Below are 22068 nucleotides of genomic sequence, written 5' to 3' on the forward strand. Positions count from 1 at the left end.
CTGAAATCCCTTAGAATAATTACTTTATATTGCACAATGTAACCGATGCTCTTGAACACTGAAGGTACCCAGCTTTCTGACTTGTTATATTGTGCATCAGCATTCATAATATTGCAAGAAGCAATGGTTGTAATATCAAAAACTGTAATATCCATTTATATCATTGTGTTTGAAAATCCCTAAACTATAAATTCTTCTTGGCTTAATGGTGCTTATATGACTTACACATAACCCGTGTACCGTCTCTTGTAGTACAAATACAGACATAAAGATAAAAGTAGCCTCACTTTCTCTCAAATATAAGAAGTACCTAAGAGAATGAAAGGTAAGTACATGCTGCCCATATGGAAAACACGCTTATCAAAGAACAGGACAGGCTAAAGTAGAGGATTTTGAAATCTTTAAGATGCATTTGATGGTCCCTCTCCTTATACTGAATACTGGATGGTATGAAGATCTTTCCCTTAAGTTTTATAGATATCAGAAGGCATCAGTAATTAATCAAATTATTATTTGGTGCAAGCATCCAGAAAGCAATGAGATGATAGGCAATACTCTGTAAATGCTACTTGAAGAGAAAGTGACCCTCTGTATTAAGTCTCAGGAAGATTTTAAGTCATCGTTCTACATTTAAATACAGGCAAATTGTCCTTTTTGGAAGATGACATTGAGTGATTGGAGCTTCTCATGATTCTTGTGGCCACTAAAGAAGGAGGTTATGTGGAGGACAGTGTTGCAAGTACAGGAGAAGGCTGTGAGTGTACGACTCCTATATTCTATTTGTGTTATTCTGATGTGAACCAGTGACCTCACATCAGCTGTTACGCCCATTCCTTCAAGTAAAATATGTCACATTGTTTTCCTCCTATGAAACAGCAGCTCTGAAATTGAGATGCAGAATTTAGTCATCCAAAGAGGAACACAATGTGCTGGAAGTAACCACTGGTTATAGTAGATTGTAAATTGCAGATTGCTCAGATAATAGCAATGAAAGATACATAAAGCATTCCATTAAGAAGTAGACTCTGTCTGTCTGTTCTTGCCCGATGAGCAGAGAGAGCTTCCTTAGCATGAAAGAAGAGAAGGCATACAGAAGTTTACTCTCATTTTCTCCAGATACAGTTTCCTCAATGACAATTTTGTTGAATTTGCCTTTTTCAAGATCCTTATAGTGCTTGGAATAATCTTCTTCCAGTGTCAGCAGAGTAGGTAATACACATGAAGCTAGCAAGTATTTCATCTTGATGATAAGGTTCATGACCTTCTGAAACTCCCATGGAATTATTTTTTTTTTCAATTATATCTGTTGTTTGGGCATAAAAGACTAGAAAAAAAATGAGTCTTAGCTCAGGAAATGGCCTTCATCCAGTAATATAGTTTGTATGGGTATCAATACAGCATATTCCTGTACTAGGAATATGCTTGTCACAGAAATGGCTGTGGAGGGAAGACACTGCCAAAAGAATATGCAAAAATACAGGGGAGGGCGGGGGGGAATAATAAGGGGAAAGGAAACAGCATGTGGCTAAAACTGGAATATTCATTCTCCACCAACTTCACTGAAATGTAAACAAAAGTAGCAGGAAAAAAAAATGCAGAAATAAAGAAAATAGAAAGGAAAGGTTAAATAAATTAAAACAAAAACCAAACCACCCTATGAGAAAAGTCATGCAGGCAAAACTCACAATGGAAAGAGAGTCTTCTGACTCAGACAAGTACTCCAAAAGAACTGAGGTCAAATTGTTCTTTCATTGTCGCACTACTGGCATGAAAGGAGGCAGGGGCTGTCCTTCACACATTGCCGAAGCAACAGGAAAGCATTCAATTTGAATCTACATATGGGACAAAAATGAAAAAAAAGAAGAAGTGCAATAGGTTGAAAAGCTGTCTCCCCAGCTAGCAATTTAAGAAAGAAGTATGTTAGCATGACTGCCAGTCATATGGATGAAGCACTGAAGAGTTCAGTGCAAACTGAACAACATTCAAAACCAAGAAGCATTAAAAGGAAGTTTCAAAATGAATTCAATAATGCCAACTTTCTTTGACAAATTTCAGTTGTGAAAAAAAATACAGTGGCACTTCACAGCTGACATGGCATGACTGGTAGAGAAAAGAGATTATGACAGTATTTGGTGTCCAGGGCAGGCTACTTACATTACCAAATAAGCATGAGCAAAGGAATTATATACAAGAGGTATAAGAGCAGTACAGTATCATTTATTAACAAGTTTTCATATTGAGAAATAGAAGAATCCTGCTGAAACAATCAGTACTTGTTTGCAATGTTTTTCACTAATCTGTGTTGATAGGAATTAAAATCTAAATAATCAGGATTTTTGACATATGACAAAAAGACAAAAATTTGTGTGTGAAAAACTTAAAAATCTTTCATTGTTTAATTTCATCAATTTCAGGCTAGAAGATCAAGATATTGGAAAAATATCCAGTCAAACAGACAAAAAAAAAAAGACCAAAACGGTAGCTCAAAGGTTCCTGAATGCAAGCCTCACACTGTATCTCAAGCCTTGCATTGTTTACTTAGGTATCTTGTCTACTTTGATTTCAGCAAGGCTTTCGGCACCATCTCCCACAGCATCCTCACAGATAAGCTTAGGAAGCGTGGTTTAGATGAATGGACAGTAGAGTGGATCGAAAACTGGCTGAAAGATAGAGCTCAGAGGGTCATGATTAGTGGCACATAGTCTAGTTGGAGGTCCGTAACAAGTGGTGTTCCCCAGGGGGCAGTACTGGGTCCAGTCCTCTTCAATATATTCATCAATGACCTGGATGAAGGGACAGAGTGTACCCTCAGCAAGTTTGCTGATGGCACAAAACTGGGAGGGTTGGCTGACACACCAGAAGGCTGTGCTCCCATACAGCGAGACCTGGACAGGCTGGAGAGTTGGGCAGAGAGGAACCTAATGAAGTTCAACAAGAGCAAGTGTAGGGTGCTGCACCTGGGGAGGAATAACCCCATGCACCAGTAGAAGTTGGGGGCTGACCTGCTGGAGAGCAGCTCTGTAGAGAGAGACCTCGGAGTCCTGGTGGACAACAGGATGACCAAGAGCCAGCAATGTGCCCTTGTGGCCAAGAAGGCCAATGGCTTCCTGGGGTGCATCAAGAAGAGTGTGGCCAGTAGGTCGAAGGAGGTCATACTCCCCCTCTACTCTGCGCTGCTGAGGCAAAGCCACCTGGACACGTTCCTGTGCAACTTGCTCTAGGCAGGCCTGCTCTGGCAGGGAGGTTGGACTAGATGATCTCCAGAAGTCCTTTCCAACCCCTATCACTCTGTGATTCTGTGATATCATAAGCATTCAAAATCGCAGTAACTATGTATATGGAGAACCTTGATTCCCATTCCCATTGCTCTTAACTTTTGTATGTATTTTTCGAATGGAATCTGTTGTAAATATATAATTTATGCTTATAATTCCAGTAATAACTTTTATTCAAGATATTTCATCTGATAAACAACCTGGCACCGTGTCTCATACTAGACATTTTGCCTCATGAAAATCTTATGCTAAAAGGAATCAATTTTTTTTTTCTGAATTAGTTAACTCACTATTTAATACTCCAAGATAACGACAGTCTTTAAATCTTTATATCTATATATCTATCTTACCATTAGAACAGGATGACACCTGTAATTAAAACTTTATTTTCAAGTACAGTTCACAGTTTACATTGTGCTAACTGTTGTTTCACACCATTTAAGCAGCCAAACTTGCACATTTCACAAACAAAACAAGAAAACAATTGCTTTTTTAATAAGCTACAGGAAATAAAGGAGTAACATATGATGGGAACACACCTACATACCTTTATTGCTATTCTTTTTTAAAAACAGGCTGTTTTATTTATTTTATGTAGGTACTTGATTACCTTAGTATACACTTTAGAAGTCCAACAGAACTTCCTATGTGAATGAAAGAGAACAAGTTTAAAATCACTATCCATATGTTAGTAGAAATTGTTGTCCATGCTAGAATCACTATTTTTTTGCCTAATCTATTTTTTACTGATAATCCCCTATCTTAAATAGACGGATGTGAGCACCAGAGTGGCTTGTCTAGCTCCCTGCATGCTGTAGCTGATGGTTTGACGAGAATAACAGATTTTTCTGAGTTCTATCAGTTGAGTTGCCAACTTTGACCAAATGTTCCATCTTGCAAAGCATGAACACACACAGAATCAGGAAAGCAGATCTCAGGTGTTTGCTGGTGGCACTCCAACCATTGTAGCAAAATCCCAAATATTAACTACACCTGCTAGATCATCTCTTTGATCTTCATCCATTCCAACCAGTGAGAAAGCTTAATTTTTGCCATACAATGTTAAAATCCTCACTAGACTAGGACTATCCAAGTTTCTGAACTGAATCATAGGTTTGAAACATTTGGTTTCCAATTTGTCGCAGTTCTGACGTAAATCCCACCCCTCCCCTCTTCCTCACTCTCAGTTCTTTCATAGGACTCTCTAAAACAAAATCAATCTCCTTCCTCTCTTTCAAACTTCTAAGTTCTGTGCACTTAACCCCTTTCCACTTGATGCATTCAATTTCAATTCTTAACTCTCTTTATAATCTCCCACGTTCCTTCCTGATGGCTTCAGCTCCCGTCTTGATGACCGCTCTGATCTCTTAGATGAATATCATCTCTTCTCATTCGACTTACAAATATGGTTCAGTGTTCATAGTCAACAAAACAGCCATTCATCGCTTTGATTAGCTTTTCACCTAGGTCTGTATCTAGTCTTTTGTTATTAGTCCTTCTTTATCCCTACCCAACTATCACTGTGATATCACTGTGATAGAATCAGTTCATTTGTTCACATATTATTCTTCATTATTTCATGACTTTCAGATCATTGTTACTGATGATTCTTCTGTTCCCTGCTGCCTCTTACTTGTCATTAGTTACCAATTCTCTCCACTCTTCTAAGGCTTCTACAGTTTTGTTCCTCCTTTCCACTGTAACATCCATCTTGCACTCCTTCAGCTCTCTATGCTAACAGCCACATATTTTGCTCCTAGGATGCTAATAGTGCACCAGTGGCCTGCTCCCTTGTTCCATAACAAATTTGTTCTCTCATCTGAATGGCTAACCAAATGTATTTCTCAAGTTTAACTGACTTTTGTTTCCACACCTTTTTGCTACCTTTATTTCCCAACTCTCTACTCCTTTTATCTCCAAGTCCCTCTGTGCATTAATTACAAGAAAACAGAGAAAAGATAATACAACATGAAATTAATTATCACCTTAGTATCTTTTCTCTGTTGCTTTCTATATTTGCGATTCTGTCCTTTCCATCAGTGGTAAAATTTTTACTGTCCAATCTTCTTCTATAATCTCTCTACTTTGCATCAGAGACATCATTTTGTCCTTCCTCCTGATGCACTCACCCAAATTCTCTTTCAGAGACTTCTCTCTTCAGATCTTTCCCAGAAAGTACACAGGAAATGTATTTTGCCTTTTCCACCACAGAAAAAAACTACAACTTTGACACCACTGGCCTCTCCAACACCCCTGCTGTTTCTAAACTCATTAGACACGCTACATAGAACTGATCGTAATCACCAGCTTCCACCCAGCCATGTCACTGAAATGACTGAGAGTGCACCAAATCAAAGGGTCTATCTAGTCTAGTAACTTGTCCCTAGAAGTGGCCAAAAGTAGATGCTTCGGAAAAGAAAGAGTGTGAGAAGTACAACTACTGTATATATGCTAATGACTGACAGATCTACTTTTCTGTTTCAGACTTCTCTCTCCTGACAAAACTAAAATATTAATCTGTTTCTACCACCTTTTGTATGGATCTTACCATATATTTAAGTTCATTAAAATCTCTAGGATTTTCATGTCCCAGTCTTCCTCAGGCAGTATGGATTCACCCTCCAACCCATGAATCTGTCTGGCAATCCAGGAATTATCTTAAATTTAAATATGTATTTGGAGCTTCCTGTTCACGATATTTCTAAGACTTGTGGGTGTTTTCTATGTAGCATATCTGACTATTCATATATAAAAATATAATTTCTCATCACTTTCATTTTATGTCTCAATTACCGTAACAAAGCTTTTAAGCTCATGACAAATGTAATTTACTCAGTGACCACAAGACTGCTTCAAATACAATTTTGTTTAGTCCACTACTTTGACCATGTTACTGCCCTTCTTTCTCCACTATGCTGGTTCCTCTCTTCCCCATCACATCAAATAATAAAGACTTGACTTGATTTTTAAAGTCCTTCCTGGCTTTTACTGACACATTAATTACCTTTTAATGACTACTCAGACATCGAATCTCATCTCTGTTCAGTTCACAATACCTATCTAGACAAGTATTTTATTTTCTAACAGCCCTTCCTTATTTCCTTCACATTCAAAGGGTACCTGCAAAGCTTCATTATTTTCTTTTCAAGAGGCATCTTAAAACTCATCTGAGATGCCAAAAACTCAATAATAGTTAAAAATGGCCAGTATACAGAGACCACTGGTTTTATACATCTCCATAGACTTGCCCTTTATCTCCTGTTCACACTTCTTTGTAAATTGTCTAAGATTGGGACAATCCTTTCTGTTATTTATGTGTGTTAACATAGTGAACAGCACAATGTACCTCCTGGATCTTCATTACAGGCAGTGTCATGGCAGCAACATTAGCAGACTATTGTTAGTACATAGCGTAGTTTAAAAAGAACTATTGGAGATTTGAGCCTTCTCCCTTCCCCTTCTTAGCTATGCCTACACACGTTCATACACAAAACGTAAATGCTTTCACCCAGCTGAACATAGTCATTAGCAATAACTTTTACTAAACATCTACTACACATTTTTTTCTGGACACTGGCCTCCATATTGAAGTATCTGAAGAACTTGACTTTTGCACTTTTTAATATAATATGCATATTCATACATGCAGTCTGCTACAAAGTCTTGCTCATACTTATCTAATTGATGCCAGTGAGATTACTCAAATGAGTAAGGACTATTCACATTAACAAGACTTGAAAAATTGAACCTGTAATTCATGAAAGCTGTTGAACATAGTAATTTTTATGCTGAATATTTCAAATGTTAACAATCACAATTTGAGCCACTGAAAACGACTGAATTCAGGAGCCATGTTCCACCTTCAGTAACTACATATTTGCTTAAATAATACTAAGTACAGCCTTATTTTTTTCTTCTATGTTAAGAAATCAGACCTAACAATTAAGAATTTACTTTTTAAAATAACTGGTCTGTGATTTTCCTGATGTCAGAAAAGATGTTGAATCGCCATCCAATAAGCTTTTAAATTAGCACACCAATCTACTGTATCACTTTTGGAATAGGTCCAGTTCACCTAAAGTACTAGAATATAACGTTTTAATGAACAGAAGCACAGGGTATATTAAACTTTTAACATAATACTATTCCATGAAAGACTATACTAACAGTCTAGAAAAGGCTATTCTCTAATTATATTTATTGCTTATTTTTACAGAAAAGATGTGGTTTAGCACCAAAGTATATTTTCTGAACCTTTGCATAACTGTATTCCACTTCGTAAGATTCAGAAATAATCTTAAAAGAGAATTTACATTCTCCAATATACATTCATGTTTAACTGCAAGTCTAGTAAGCTAATTTGCTAACACCTTACTAGTAGTTAAGTAGCACCAACAAAAAATAAAGCTTTCTAAATTTCCTTCAGGAAATTATAAAGCTTAATAAACCAATATAAAAAATATTTCTGTTTATGTTTTCTTTCTCTTTATTAATCAGAAATGTAATTCTACATGGGTTTAATTTCCAAGTCAGACATTTCAAGTTTCTCCCTCTTTTTAAAGTTGTTTCAAAAACCTTCCAAAACTCCTCACCCAAACCAATATTTTTTCCATCTCCCCTCATTATAGTTTGGGGTTTTTTCTAGTTATTAACATAACCTTGCCTATTATTGGATCAAATTTCACCCCATTGTAAGAAGCAAGTCCAGCAATGCGAACATGTGCTTTCATTAATGGACTAGTGCAAGGCTAAATGTCTTTCTGATATGATCCAGAGAACTATACTGAAAAAACTCCAAATTTGCATTTGTCTGTGAAACACCCTATCAAACATCATAAATTTTTTTGTATGTTCATCTTCCACTGTTAGTGCATTGGTTAATTTGTTATTTTTTTATGTTTTAAGATCTATTCTTATATTAAAAGTCTACGTATTTCCAGAATTGGGTGCTTAAAAGTGAATTAAATAGTAGTTGTTAAAATTTACAAAGTGACACTGGAAAAATTTCTATCGGAATAGTCACTTACCATGGCAAATTTTGTTCCTTGAATGTACTGCCTCCAAAGAGGCCCCCCTTTGGTATTACTTTCCCTGCCATGAAGCAACAGAAACCACAGAAAACGTTAGATATTAAATGGAATGTTCACATCTATTCCACTGTTCTGGAAGAAAACACAGAAAAATCTCCTACTTCTTAACTCCCTAAGCATTGTTACATTCCATAAATACCTGAGGTAAAAGTAAACCTGAGGAGCTGGTGTAAATCTGCATAGACAAATCACTGGAGAAAAAGTTATTTTGGTAAATAGCATCCTTTTTCTCTCTTATGACACTGCCTACACAGATCTAATAAGTAAAAGGCTGGTAGAGACAATCTGAGAACATGGACTGAGGCAGACTACTGGTTGTAGAGAGAGTGAACTACTTCTGTCCAAATATCGTGAGTCATGTAATGCAAGAAGTCTTGCTTGCCCGGGAACTTTTAAGTACATTAGCTACCTCAATGAAGATGTTGCAAACTACTTCTATCCTGAAACGGTCTAACCCTTAGCTTTTTACCAAACCTGACCAAAAAGCTACCTTAAATATGGCTTTTGTGTAGTCAAGCAAACGATTCAAAGCCTGTTGAAATGCTTAAACCAAGCCAGCTGTTAAATATGTCCAATACTATTATAATCAAGAATATGGGAGAGGAGGGAGGGCATTTTAAGACTGATCGTCCTTATAAAAATACACAGACAAGTGCAGTTTTGAGAGTTCCTATTAGATTCTGTAACTACAAGAGGAATATTCAGTGTAGGAGAATGAGAAAGGTAACGTTGAGTCCCTCCAAAGAGATGCGTGACCTTTTGGATGTCAGGAGTTTGACCCTAGGAATGTATGTCTAGCTTATTATTTGAATATGCAACTCCATGAAATTTTTTTGCATGTTATTTTGTCAAGAATAAAAAAGGACAGACTTAAATAATTTACATAAAAAATAAACGATAGGGTTAAGAATAAATCAAGCTTTTTTTAAGCTATTGAAGGAGAAACATGAAACTAGTTCTGCCCCTCCCACCAAAAACGTTCCATAACTCATGAAGAGAATGGTATTTAACTTTTGGCTCTTCAGTTTCTTTCTACTTGACTTGTAGCTTGGCCAAACATTGTTGTCTATTGTCACCTACTGACACTTTCTTTCTTCTTTGCTTCTGTTTTCCACAGAAATTGAATAGCTGTTCTTCAAACTGGGGTTTGATTCTGTTGTCCACAGATAGGTGTCTAATGACATTTCTGATGTCCTTTAATATCGCACTTGGCCTCCAGGTGCAGTTCCAAAGTCTCTTGTAAGTTGTGTCATATCTCTACCCTGCGTAGATATTTTGGCTACCTTGGGGACATCTCAAATAGCACTAGATGCCTCTTTGCAGGCCACTGCACTGTCATGTCCTTGCTTCAAACAACTATTTTCAGAGACTGCCATTGCAGATTGTTGATAACGATATAACCTTTGCCAGGAAAAAAATGAGATTGCTCTGGATACAGGAAATAAATATTTTTCAAAGGTTAAAAAAAGGAAAAAGTATCAAACAGAATCCCATAACAAACTGCCAGGTAAAGTCTATGTAGAAACAGAATCTAGCACCTTGATTTTCTGGAGTGTTTTACAAAACCATGGCTTTTTTACATCATACAGGTTCTACCCAGGGAAGTTCATAAAAAAGTTTCCTTCGTGCATTTATAAAGAAAAAACTTGAAGTCACAACTGGGTCTGAAAGTACTTGCACCTAATCTGAACAGCTGTAAGCAAATACTCCAGATATCCTATATCCAAGGAATGCTTATCACGCCCACACAACTGCCATTACCATCCAGGCATGTCTTTTCTATAAAACTTCAAACTCAGGCACAGAAAAATGACCCGAGTGATCTGGCCTTTGAGAGCTCCATCATCTCTGAGCTCATAGGATCAAAACTAAAAAAAAATATAATGATCTTACTAAATGTGTTCCTCAGATCTATGAAATACAATTTCTGGGATGAAATTTTAAGCCTCTAAAGAATTCTGATATGCAAAGTGGTACTAAGGCTTCCCTAACAGATCTGCTAAAGCTTTAAGCTTCCCCTCTCCTCTCCCTGAACACGCTACCACTATAATATTCCAACTTCCAGCTGTGTGTTGTGATGCTGTTAAAAGGGAGCTGGGAAAAATGTTACTGCACATTTCAGCTTCTGAAACAGTTATTGGTGGACAAAACTTAAAGAGCGTTCTTGTGCCAAGCCTGAAAAGTCACCTCCTTCTGCATTTTTACAGTAGGTGAATACACACACAACACAAGTTTTCTTCGCCTCTCTTCTCTGGACCTCATGCTTGAAGAACGAAAGAAACCAACTTTTGACTGAGTCTTTAACAAATTATAAAGACATTTTTAAAGTTTAGAAAGTGAATCGGGGAGATCCAAGTTCCGTCACATCTCAGTATGACTTATCTAATTACAGAATTTAACAGTCTCTGAAGACAATTTCTATGGCAAGCCAAAAGCTAGAAGAACATAACAGAATCAAATGACTGCACATTTTAATCTGTAACTGTTCTTAGAAACAAACTTAAAGTGGGTGAAGTGCTAACTGGTAAAGCATATAGGCTCTTCCACTGTATTTTCCAAAAACCTTTAAATAAACCTAAGTATCACTTTTTTAAAAAAAATTACTGGAAAGACATATTTTTTAAAACAAATAAACACACAAACAAATTACCTGGCATGGCGTCTTCATTTTAATTGCTATAACATGGTATCTGTAACAGCAGAGTTCACAGGTCCATGACCCTCTTTCACTTATCCACTTTAACAGGCAAAGCTGATGTGTGTATCGTACTGAGCCATCGCAGCGGCAAGGATTTAACAATTCCCCCTGAAAAGGCAACACGGAAACATTAATTTTAAAGGAATCTTTTATGTACATGTATATTCAATATCAAAATATTTGCAGGTCTGTAACAATGAATTGGTCTCAATTTCAATACACGAAAACACATGTCTTTTGGGCTATAAAAATATTCAAAAATTAAACTGTCTTAAAAACAGCTAAGTGCTTCTAATGAGACAAAGCCAGATAACTGTCTATGCATGTATATCTACATATGTGAAACAAGCGAAAGATTACTGTGTATCAAACAACAGTAGTATTAGCCCTTTCAAATTCCTCAAATGGTAACAAAAGTGGTTAGATGCATTTCTCCAACAGTTATTCGCAGTCATCACTAGGAAAGAAACTGGTGACGTCACAGAAAACCCTGCTCTTGGAGCAGGGTTCTGCGTTGCTCAGCTAGCTGGCTGTCAGGCAGGACCTCAAATACTATAACTGAAAACTTCTCCCGATAGTTCACATATTTCTGGATTATGTGTCAGCTATTCTCTTCTTTCCTTGAGAAGATTTCTTTTAGCTAAACTACAAGACAAGCTATAAAATGCTAGTTACAGCTACACTACCGATACCGTGCCCAGCAATGTAATGACAAAGGAGATCCTTGGAGGTCTTCTCAACATTACCTGTAAGCTAACACTCTCATTTTAAAGTCTAATAGAAACCTGAGAAATTCTTATTGTTTAAAGTCCCTGAGGGGAGAGCCAGCAAGCCAGTGATGGCAAGAAGGTGTACATAGAGCGTGCAAGCCAGCCATGGCAAATATCTGATTTTCCCTAAAGCTCCGCGCTGGCTCAGAATTGCCCCAAGCGTTTGTCACAACCACCTCGCACGGCAGCCGAGGCTCGCTACGCCCGACCCAGAGGAGGGCTATTCCCGCCGGCGGGCAGGTGTGCGAGGGGACGCCGGGCCTCCCCGGGCGAGCGGGCAGCAGCGCTCGGCCCCTTCTCCGCCCGGCCGCCGGGGCAGCGGCGGCGGGGAGCGATCAGCACCATGGAGAGGTCTCGGCACCGCCTGCCCGGCCCCCGGCCGCGGGGCTGGAGGGGGCGCGTGAGGGTGGGTGGGTCCGCCCGCCCGCCCCGCTCTCCTCACCTGCTCGGGCCCCTGGAAGCAGATCTTGCAGATGGGGCCGGCCCCGCCGGGGGGGCTGCCGCTGCCGCTCTCGCTGCTGCACACCGACCGCGTCTCGGGCTTGTCGCCGGCGGCGGCCCCCGCCTCGGAGCCGCCCCTCCGGCCCTCGCCGGCGCTGGGGCCGCCGCTCTCGCCCTCCTCCGGGGCGTCCCCGCTCGCCTCCCCCGCTGCGGCCGGCAGCTCCAGCGGGGCGGCGGGGTCTCGCTGCGGCTCCCCGGCGGGGAGGACGACGCTCCCCGCGGCGCAGCTCATGCCCGCGCCGGCCCGGGGCACCCGCTCAGCCGGGGCGGGGACGGCCCAAAGGGACGGATGGCGGCGGGGCGTGGGGAGAGAGCGGCGGGGGCGCCCCTTCTTGCTGCCGGCAGCCGGAGGGAAGGTGACCCGGCGTGGCCGCCGCCGCCTCCCTCCGTCGCGCTCCGCTCAGCCGCCCCAGCGGCGTGTGCCCGTGAGCCGGCGGGAGGGTGTGCGTGGGGGAGCGCGTGTGCGTGGGCCTGGCGGGGCGGGGCGGGGCAGGGCCGGCACACGCCGGCTGGGCTCCAGCCGCCAGCGGCCGCCCCTCGAGAGAGAGAGAGCGCGAGCCGGTGGGCCGTTATTCGGCGGCGGATGGGGGGGGGGGGGGCAGAGTCCGTTACCGCAACGGCCGGGGGCCTCCCGCAGCCGCCCAGGCGCCTGCCCCGCCTCCCCACCCTTCTTTCCCCCCCCCCCCCCCGGCGCGGCGGGGAAGCAGCCGTCCTCGCCTGCACCCCCGCGGCTGCCCGGGCGGGAGAGAACCCTTCCCCTCCCCCGGGCGCCAGAGCCGCCCCTGCCCCGGCTCCCCCCCCCAGCCCCAACGGCTGTGTCCCCCGGCCCGCCGCCGCCAGACCCCGCCCTCACGGGGGCGGCCTAACCGTCCTTCCCTTCACGGCCACCTCCTTGGCCCGGTGTCTGGCCTCGGCCGGGAGCTGTGGCAGGTTGTTCTCCTCTCCTCGTCCGCCCACAAACCCCGGTCCCGCTGCTGGTCACGGCCCCCCGGCGCTGACAGGGCTCCTCAGGGCCGACACCCCGGGGGAGGACCCGGCCCCCTTCCAGTTCTTTTTACTTTATTGGGTTTTTCGTTGCAAAAGATCGCACTTGTAAAAGCTCAACAGAACGAATATTCAACAGTTGTTCTTTGGGTGTGAAACATTAGTCCTCTTAAGTCTTCTGCGGCTGGCTTTTTTTCAAATTCATTACATCATCTCATTTTCAAAATTAAACCTGTTAAAATGCATCATGATCAAATACCTTCTAAAAACAAACCCCACAGTGGTTAGAAATTCTTTAAAGTTTGGCTGGGGCTGCTAAAGGAAAGTATGTGTGAATTTCAGCATCAAGCATAACACCAGTGCAACTTTCATCTCGTGAAAATGACAGCAACTGCCTGTGTGGGGAAAGAGAAAGGGAAAAAAAAGCCAACCTCAAAAAACAATTGTGAAGCCATATGCTCTTCCATAGCCACATTTAGATTCAAAGTGTGATGAAATCACCCATCATCTTCACTGGCTGCTTCATATGTAGTCTCAAGATGAGGGTGTACCTGGATGACCTCAGCCAACGCCTTCACTAGCCGTGTTTCGATATCGGTGGCTTTCCTGGTGTGGGCATTTGATTAGAAGATCGAAGAAGCGCAGAGAACCAAACCAGCACTCCTTGGCCCGTGATCGGCTGTCAAGCTCTCTGGAGAGGCTTGCTGAGTATAGACCAAACACCCGGTCCCACCTTTGGGCCTGGCTGGAGACCAGCTCAGGCAATACGCTCTCTGCAGAAAAGCCGCAGCCCCATATTCCAGAAGAGTGACATTCAAACTAATTGAGGGCAAGGCGCAGTTAAAGCCGTTTCGGTCCTCCTACAGCCTGCATCTATTATGGAGGTCGTGCAATAGGTACATTAAGGACAAAGAACAACGCTGCATTTCACAGCATTGCTCTAAGAAAGGTGCATTGTCAGAGGTTGTCTTTCTATAGTGTAATAAGAGGTGTGTATCATTATACCTTTTCTCATCATCCACTAGTGCCCATTCTCATGAAAATCTTGGTTCTGGTGGCTCTGCACTATCTAAGCCAGCGCCGGCCATTTAGCTTGGCATTAGATCCCCCAACCCTAAAATTACTTTCGTTCACAGGGTGGTTGTTAAGTAGGTGTCATGGATTTGTCCAGATTTGGTAATGTAAACCAAAAAAATATCACATTAACAGTGACATTTTGATGAATTACAGACACTGTGGAGTTAAGGAATTCTATATATAATTTTTTCATAGCAAAGTAATACCTGAAGGGGTTGCCAGAGAGACTAAACAGAATTGGAGACAGAGTTAATCAAATAGACTAATTCTAAGGAAAGAAGGGGCAATCACAAACAATGAAAAAACACGAAATGTCAGAACAAACAGATGAGTCCAAAATACTGGGTAAAAGAGAACTAAAGCAGAACGAGAAGGAAAAGACAGAGGAACTAAAGCAGTGAAGTGAGAAATGAATGTTAAAAAGTTACTCGTCTGCATCAGAGGAATACAGCGTGCCCTTGCCATTTTCTGTATGTGGGGGTTTATGCCATTTTTCTTACTCATCCTTTTGTTTGTCAGCAAAAATTCAATAAATAACATGGCTTTTGGAAAGGATATAAAGAGAAGATAAAAATGTCAACACAGAAATGGAATGACTTCTTAATGTCAGGAAAAGAAAGAAAGATGTGACTATAGAGAATAATAGGGTGTGTTAAGAAGGTCATCCTTTTCTGCTTAATCTTGCCCAAAATAAATGTATAACGTGACTCTTAAAAGGGAACACATCTAATTCAAATTGGAAGAATGTTTCTTTCACACATACGTAATTTGGAGAGCTGATTGCGAGTGGGTATTTCACAGGCACGAGTTTTTTAATACATCACCTGTTTGCATGTCTACCAACAGCTACTGGCACACTAGCTAAAATAAAATCGCAAAGGCTATTGATCCCCGCGTTTCAGAGTGCATTAGCGTTGGTTTGCATGCTGGGGGTGGGAGGAGATGGGGACAAAAGAGCAGAAGGGGTGGAGAGAATTATATGACACAGCCCCCAACTGAGGTAGCGTTCAGCCTTCTCCTGAGCAAGAGAGGGGGCCAGGAGCCAAAACCAAAGATCGAAACAGAAAGAAGAAAAATTTAAAGCAGGAAAGGATATTCTGCTTCGTAACAGCAGTAGTGTAGGTGGTTGGGAGAAAGAAAAAAAGAGAAGCTGAAAACAGGAAGAATTAATTTGTGATTAAGACAGTGAACTGGAGCTCCAGGGATTTATGTTCAAGCACAGCTTTCCTTCTACTCCTTGAACAACCTTGAGCAAGGGACCCCAAGTGAGCTGAACACAGGCGTCTGGCTATCTAACCCCAGGCAGCTGGCCATGCTCCCAGGCGGGTGTCCAACAGCCTCCGGAGGACTGTGGCTGTCACTGCTGCCATCTCGTTCGGGAACAGTGGGACATCCAAACTGGCACTAGACCCCCAGATGCAGGCACATCTCCCTTAGTCTGTCTCTGTCTTGTTTTCTACATAAAACTGAAACAATAACGTTTGCTTTCTCTGTTCTTATTCCCGCTTCTTCCATTAGAATTTGCAATATTTTACTGGCAGATTCAGGCCATATTTGTAGTGTCTAGATCTTGGCTGAGGTGCCTAGCCATTATAACAAGGCAAATAATAAGGAACAGTGCTACAGATAAAAATAACACCAAGGTAATAAGACTGTGGGACAGTGAAATGAATTGCATTTTCAGCAAGCAATGGAAAAGGCAGGAGATGAACAACCCCTGAGGGAATGGAAGTTGTCTCTCCTCTATTTTCCTCTCATTTCTGCTCCAGGTACATTCTTTTTTCCCACTACGCCAGCTCAGCACTGTCGCGGTTTTGACCAGATTGACCAATCAGAATGACAGTCCTCAAACCAGGACAAGCACTGTGCAATTCTTTCCTCCAAATAAACTAATGGAAACTCAAGCCCAGTTGTTTTATCTGAGGATGATCAGCCATAGGTGGAATATCCAGGAAGAAAGAACAGAGGAAGGCATTTGAACAGAAAGGAAATGTTCAGGGAATGGACAGAATAGGATGGGGTTTTTTTTAATTATTATTTATCAGGATAAACACAGTATGCAAAATTTTATGTACAGAAGAGCTTGCACAGGAATAATGTATGCAGGTAACAACCTACTCGGGGGATATTATAAGAACGGAAGCACTGTGTTACTGCACATTTAAAAACCAACTCCTGCTCTTCTTTTTTTTCAAAAAGTTTCCATAATGCATCAGCCTGTACCACAAATACAGTAACAGAACAGCTCAGTGATGGGTTTGTTCCATCTTGCTGCTTCCTGTATCTCTGAGGAAAACAAGATGATATAGTTTTAAAATATTAATAAAGGAGTAAAGAGAGTAATTGCCAGTGTATTACATTCAAACCAAAATACTAATGAGGTAGTAAACAGTGAAATCTACTTAAATAATAATACAGACACATTATTTTTCTATTTACTGAGAAGAATGCGTATGTCCCTTTCAGAAAACCAAAGGAGATAACCTGTAAACAAAAATAAGGCATTTTGGCTGTAAGCAAATGTTTCAGTTTAATTTGAAATGCACTGTACATGTTTAATGCAACATAAAATGTGGTTCTGAGTAATATACCCATCTGTTAAATTTCCATGTTCAACTTTATTACACTAAAAGATCTGTGCAGATGGTTAATAGCCGTGCTAGTGACTGTATTATTTGCTGGTTCACTGAACATGCCCGATTTTTGTTATAAACACACACTCGTCCTGCAGTCGAAGCTTTTGCAGTTGTGTCAACCAATTAAAATCTCAAGCAGACAGAAACCCATTGTCTAACGAAAATCTTTATTTTCACATTGCTCTCTTGCGTTTCTGGAAATGAGTACCTGGGTTCCTATCCAACCCAGTATTGCTCAACACTGGTGCATCTGTACGTAGCAAAGGCATCTAGTCTTAGCAGCTACCGGTGTTTCATCCTCAAACCTTCGTAGGGATTTCCTGTCTGGGTTGGGGCCCTGGCTGCATCCCCCCTCCCGGAGGGCTGGCTCCCGGGGCTCATGGCTAGCCCAGGGGCAGGGCAGCTGCAGGCTGTCCCCTTCCCTCCTTCTGTGACTGAGGATGGTGGGGGAGCCACAGCCAGGGCCAACCCCTACCTGTGGGAGATGCTCTTAATCTGAGCCTCTGCCATTTGGCGCCTGCCTGAGCTACATCTTCCCCTGTGTCAAAGGCCATGCTGGCCATCGCCACACTAGTACGGGCCCGCCCATGGGACCACGTCCCATCCTGGCCCCATCCCCAGGGAGGTGCGTGATGCCCAGGGCTGGGGATGCCCTGGTGCCCTGAGCTGCACTGCCTTCCAGGCCCTGCCATCACCGACACAAGGAGCCCCCAGCACTCCTGGCACAGGAGCCTGTGGTGCCCGGACAGTTCTCTGTAGCACCTTTTTTTCTGTATTGTCCAAGAAATGGTGATTGGCATCCTTTTCCTTTTACAGGAGACTTATGAAAACATGCATCCACTAATTATTTTAATGTGCTTTCAGATGCTTTCGTGGATAATGATATAAAAGTTTCAAATTTTTATTTTAATACAATTTTTCTTCTTGGAGTATTACCGTGCCATTCATAATCACTATGTTTTGCTTACTGAATTCCTGTCTTATTTGCCAGTATGCTGTTTTAATTCAGAGCTGCTAATTTATTTTTAAAACATTTGAAACTACCTATGATTAATTTTTCTCCACTGTGAAACGTAGCTTCCTGAGAAATACAGTCTCCCTTTTGATCTTTAACTGTTTGGAAGTATTTTTTTTATATTTTTCTTTGTACCAGCTGTTGAGGGGGAAAAAAAGGCTTAGCATGGCTTCCAGAATGAGGTAATCTTTGTTTGCAAATAAATTTAGTTCCTTGGTTCATTTTGGAAACAGATCAGCTGTCACAGATTCTAGAGGGCGGCATCACTGAGTTCAGTTTATTGAAACAGAAATGACAGAATGTCAATTAGCTTTTCCATTACATGTTACATGAAAAAAAGCTACCGTGCAAGGCCAAAGTGAATGTATTTTAGTATCAGCTGTACAGATCCCTTTTTATCTGTTTACAAAGGAAAGAAAAATAAACCTTTTTTTTTTTTTAATAAGCATTTTCCTTGGATTTCCTTGTCTATAGGGAATTTCCTTGCCTATAGGAATGCCTGTAACATGCAGCACAAGCAATCTCAAACGTGTGTGTGTGTGTTGAAAAGTAGTGGTGAGACATCAAAAATAATGTAACAGCTTCCCAAATCCTTACCCGCTGGCTAGTGGTCCATTTTGTATACCTCCAGTGTATGTCTAACAACTTTAAAAGTTGTAAACTGTCCAACATTTGTAGCAAGGAAAGTGAAATGTGGCTTTTACTACTGAAACGCCTTCTGGGGGATACCACCATGATCGGAAACCTGGTGTGGTCAGCACTTCAGTACACACGAGGCAGGAGAGAGATCTTCCCCTAAGTAGTTGCAGGCAAGAAGGAAACGCAACAGTGAGTTTGTGGTGGTGGGAACTGGAGCTCGTCAGACTTACATCATGGTATCAAAACTCACATCAGATACCCATTAAATGAGAATGGGTGTTTTTCTTGATAAACCAAACCACAAAGGGCAACAAAGTATGTATTTTACTGAAATATTTTATTGCTATTTATGTGGTGAAAGGAAAAGGGCATGCATCCAGATTTGAGATGTTCATTCCTGGCTGAGGAAGCATTGGTCTGGTTGTTTCTCACACTCATAGGCAGTTCTTGACTGTTTTGTCTCCAAGGGCTCAATCTCATTCTGGAAGTAAAAATACGAGCCCCTATTATTTGAACTAAAGACCAGATCTTCCACCCTTGATGCAGCAGCAGTTGTAAACCTCTCTGTGCGGTCTAAGCCACAGAAGGTGTCACAGCTATGATGAATCAGTGCTAACTTACAGAATTACCTAATTTAGTAAGTGTTCTGAGAAACTGGCAAAACTGCAAACTGCCAGGTTTGCATCTGGTTGGACTGAGAGTTTTGCAGCTCTACCAGAAGTGACCTGTGGAAGTTACCAGTTATCTGTTGCACAGCAGCTAAAAGAAGAGACCAACTCCTTCAGATGTGAAACTTTGCTTCCTAAGGGGTTCCAAAACATTAATGTGAATTGATAGAAGAGCTGGAGATAGAATTTATAATTCCAAGGTTGCAGCTGGAGTGTGCTTTTCTGTGAAATAACCTCTTGTTCTTTTTATCTTGCTACCCACTAGCCTTCTCAAAAAAAAAAAAAAAAAAAAAAAGAACGTACTATCTCATGAGATTGCCCATGTGTACTGGGAGCCAAAATTCTGCTTCTTGTGATAAATTTGTAAGAAAAATATATAATAGTCACCATGGGCCATGCTGGATTAGATTAGGAAGGTGTACATCACTGAAGAGGATCTTCTAGTTCTTACAAAATCCACTGTATTTGCCAGTTAAATAATCTTGTTTCAGAAAGACATTTATATAAACCAGAAGAAGTGACATGTTTCATGTTTCTTAAAGGGGAAACAGTAAATACTCCATTCTTGCTGATCCCTCAGTCCTGCCACATGACTACTTTATCAATCTGAGATGTTAGCTGAATCTGTTTTTTTAGCTTTTTTTGTTTTCATTTTCTTTCTCTGGAGACACTTGCAGAAAATTTGAGGTAATGCAGGAACATGTCATCTGATGTGGGAAAGGAAAAGGAAGTGGTTGGTTTTGGTGGAAGCTCACGAGTGTTTAATCAAGGTCTGTGGCCTGAAATCTATAGGAAAGGAAATGCAGGATTTCCTGTGCATTGGTGATCAGGTCCTGGAGGTGAGTGTTGAGTAGAGGTTTATGCAGAGAAGTGAAGGAGAGCTTTTAGGATGGATTCTTTATTTATGGCACTGCGACACTTTGCAAGCAAGGTAGGACGAGACAAGGACAAAAAAGGGAACCATGGACATGCCTACAGTGCAGGAACACCCGGAGCTGATGTGTGACAAGAGTTACTGTCTTTCAGTGAACTTCTTTCATGCGTGTACTCCCAACACACCGAGTACACAAAGGACAGAGCACAAATCCATTGGATACCTGCTTCTTTCACTGCACACTTTTTGCTTTCACTACAAGAAAGCATGCTAGGGACAAGTGTTCTCACTAGCGGATGTAGCTTCACACTGAGAGTCTGCAAGGTTACTGACATTACTGCAAAGAGAAATTGGACAAAATATGCTAAAGAGCTGCAGAATCGGTGGTTCATTAACTACCCCTCCCTGGTGAACTGTGCATTGTCCAACCTGAACACCGAATTGAATAAGATCTCGTGCAGAGATGAAGGCATTTGTTAACTACATACATGAACCTTTTGATGCACAGCTGCAGGAAAAAGACTGCAGGTTAGTCTTGCAACCAGTTTGAACATTCCCTGCCTGCTAAAACTGCAAGATGAAGCATGCTAGAGTGATATTGGACATTGTGGAGACACTGGGACAGGAGCGGCTTCAGATCCAGTACCAGACACTTTGGCGAAAATTTTAAGCGTGCTCATCTGAAATCGGTGTCCCGGGGAATGCAAGCTGTCGTTGCATTCCTCTGAGACATTCACACAGAGCTTGCAGATATGCCATAGGACCTATAAGAAACCTGTGCCCTTCTGGGACAGCATCTGGAGGTCTGGAGATCAAGCAGAATACTTAAGGGCATTCAAAATAGCACCAAATACCTACGTGCGTGCAGCTAATTAAAACGTGAATGAGAAATGGAAGTGGGGCAAAGTCAGAGTGCACTTCAGTGCGTCTCAACCTCTCACTTTTTCTCTAGACTTCTTGGGAACGAAAGCATACCACTCCCACTTCTGTTTTGGCACAGTTCCTTTTCTGTCTGTCATTTGCGGTGGCGATGGTAGAGAAAGAGATATGTGGGCAATGCTAAACTGGATGAACAGATCCTGGATAAAACTTTAAAATTAGATTCCTAGATTAAGGAATTGCTAGATTAAGCCTATTGCTAATCATCAATCTACAATTAGTAAACTTCACCCTTGTTCTGTTGGTAACAAATGCTTCTTTCTGGAACAATTGGTTGAAACAGCAAGCAATTACCTTCTTCTGTACATTTGATTACTAACTTCTTACCAGAACAAAAAAAAAAAAACAAGTCACTTCTCTTGCAGCCCTCATATTACAATTTCATTTCTGCTGCCAAAGCATGCCTGGCTTCTGCTTTGTGTATTTGATGTGCAGCTGTGGTAGGAAGCCACAAATAGCAGCACAGCATCTTTAAGAGTTGTGCTGCCAAGGGTAAAAGGACCCTGCAGGGCAGCTATTCTGAGGGAGCCATCCTAACTGTTTGGAAAGTAGCAAATCATGTTGTGATGAGAAAGGTGCAGAACTAAGTAGAAAAGCATTCTTTTTCCAACTCTTCCCATTGCAGGAAAGCAAGTGGCTTTTGGCCGACATAAACGAAAAAAGTCAGTACCCTTTCTTGCTAGTTTGAAAGGCAGCCATAGGCTGCTCTAGCTGTGCTATATATTTATGGAAGTGTGACACAGAATGGAAGTATTATACCATATATTGCTGTTTATTTTTTTACCTACTATAGTAGATGAGGGATACTTACAAAGAAATCATTTTATAGGATGCCTTAGGATTAACTAAAAGGATTTTTTTCATCATTTACAATAAGAATGGACACATGGCATTTGTTTAAC

At 41.5% G+C, this 22068-nt stretch overlaps 1 protein-coding gene across 1 annotated transcript in view; it reads right to left on the bottom strand.

The window, feature by feature from the left end:
• Window positions 1–12566, bottom strand: part of MARCHF11 (membrane associated ring-CH-type finger 11) — a 29571-nt gene extending 17005 nt beyond the window's left edge. Inside the window, exons 1-2 of the mRNA XM_074146741.1 lie at window positions 12276–12566; window positions 11016–11171 (exon numbers count right to left, since the gene is read on the bottom strand). Coding sequence (XP_074002842.1) covers window positions 11016–11171; window positions 12276–12566 — 447 coding nt within the window. The remainder of the gene's footprint in view (window positions 1–11015; window positions 11172–12275) is intronic.
• Window positions 12567–22068: the final 9502 nt, after the last annotated feature.

Source organism: Numenius arquata, chromosome 4, assembly GCF_964106895.1.
Source record: "Numenius arquata chromosome 4, bNumArq3.hap1.1, whole genome shotgun sequence".
NCBI lineage: Eukaryota > Metazoa > Chordata > Aves > Charadriiformes > Scolopacidae > Numenius > Numenius arquata.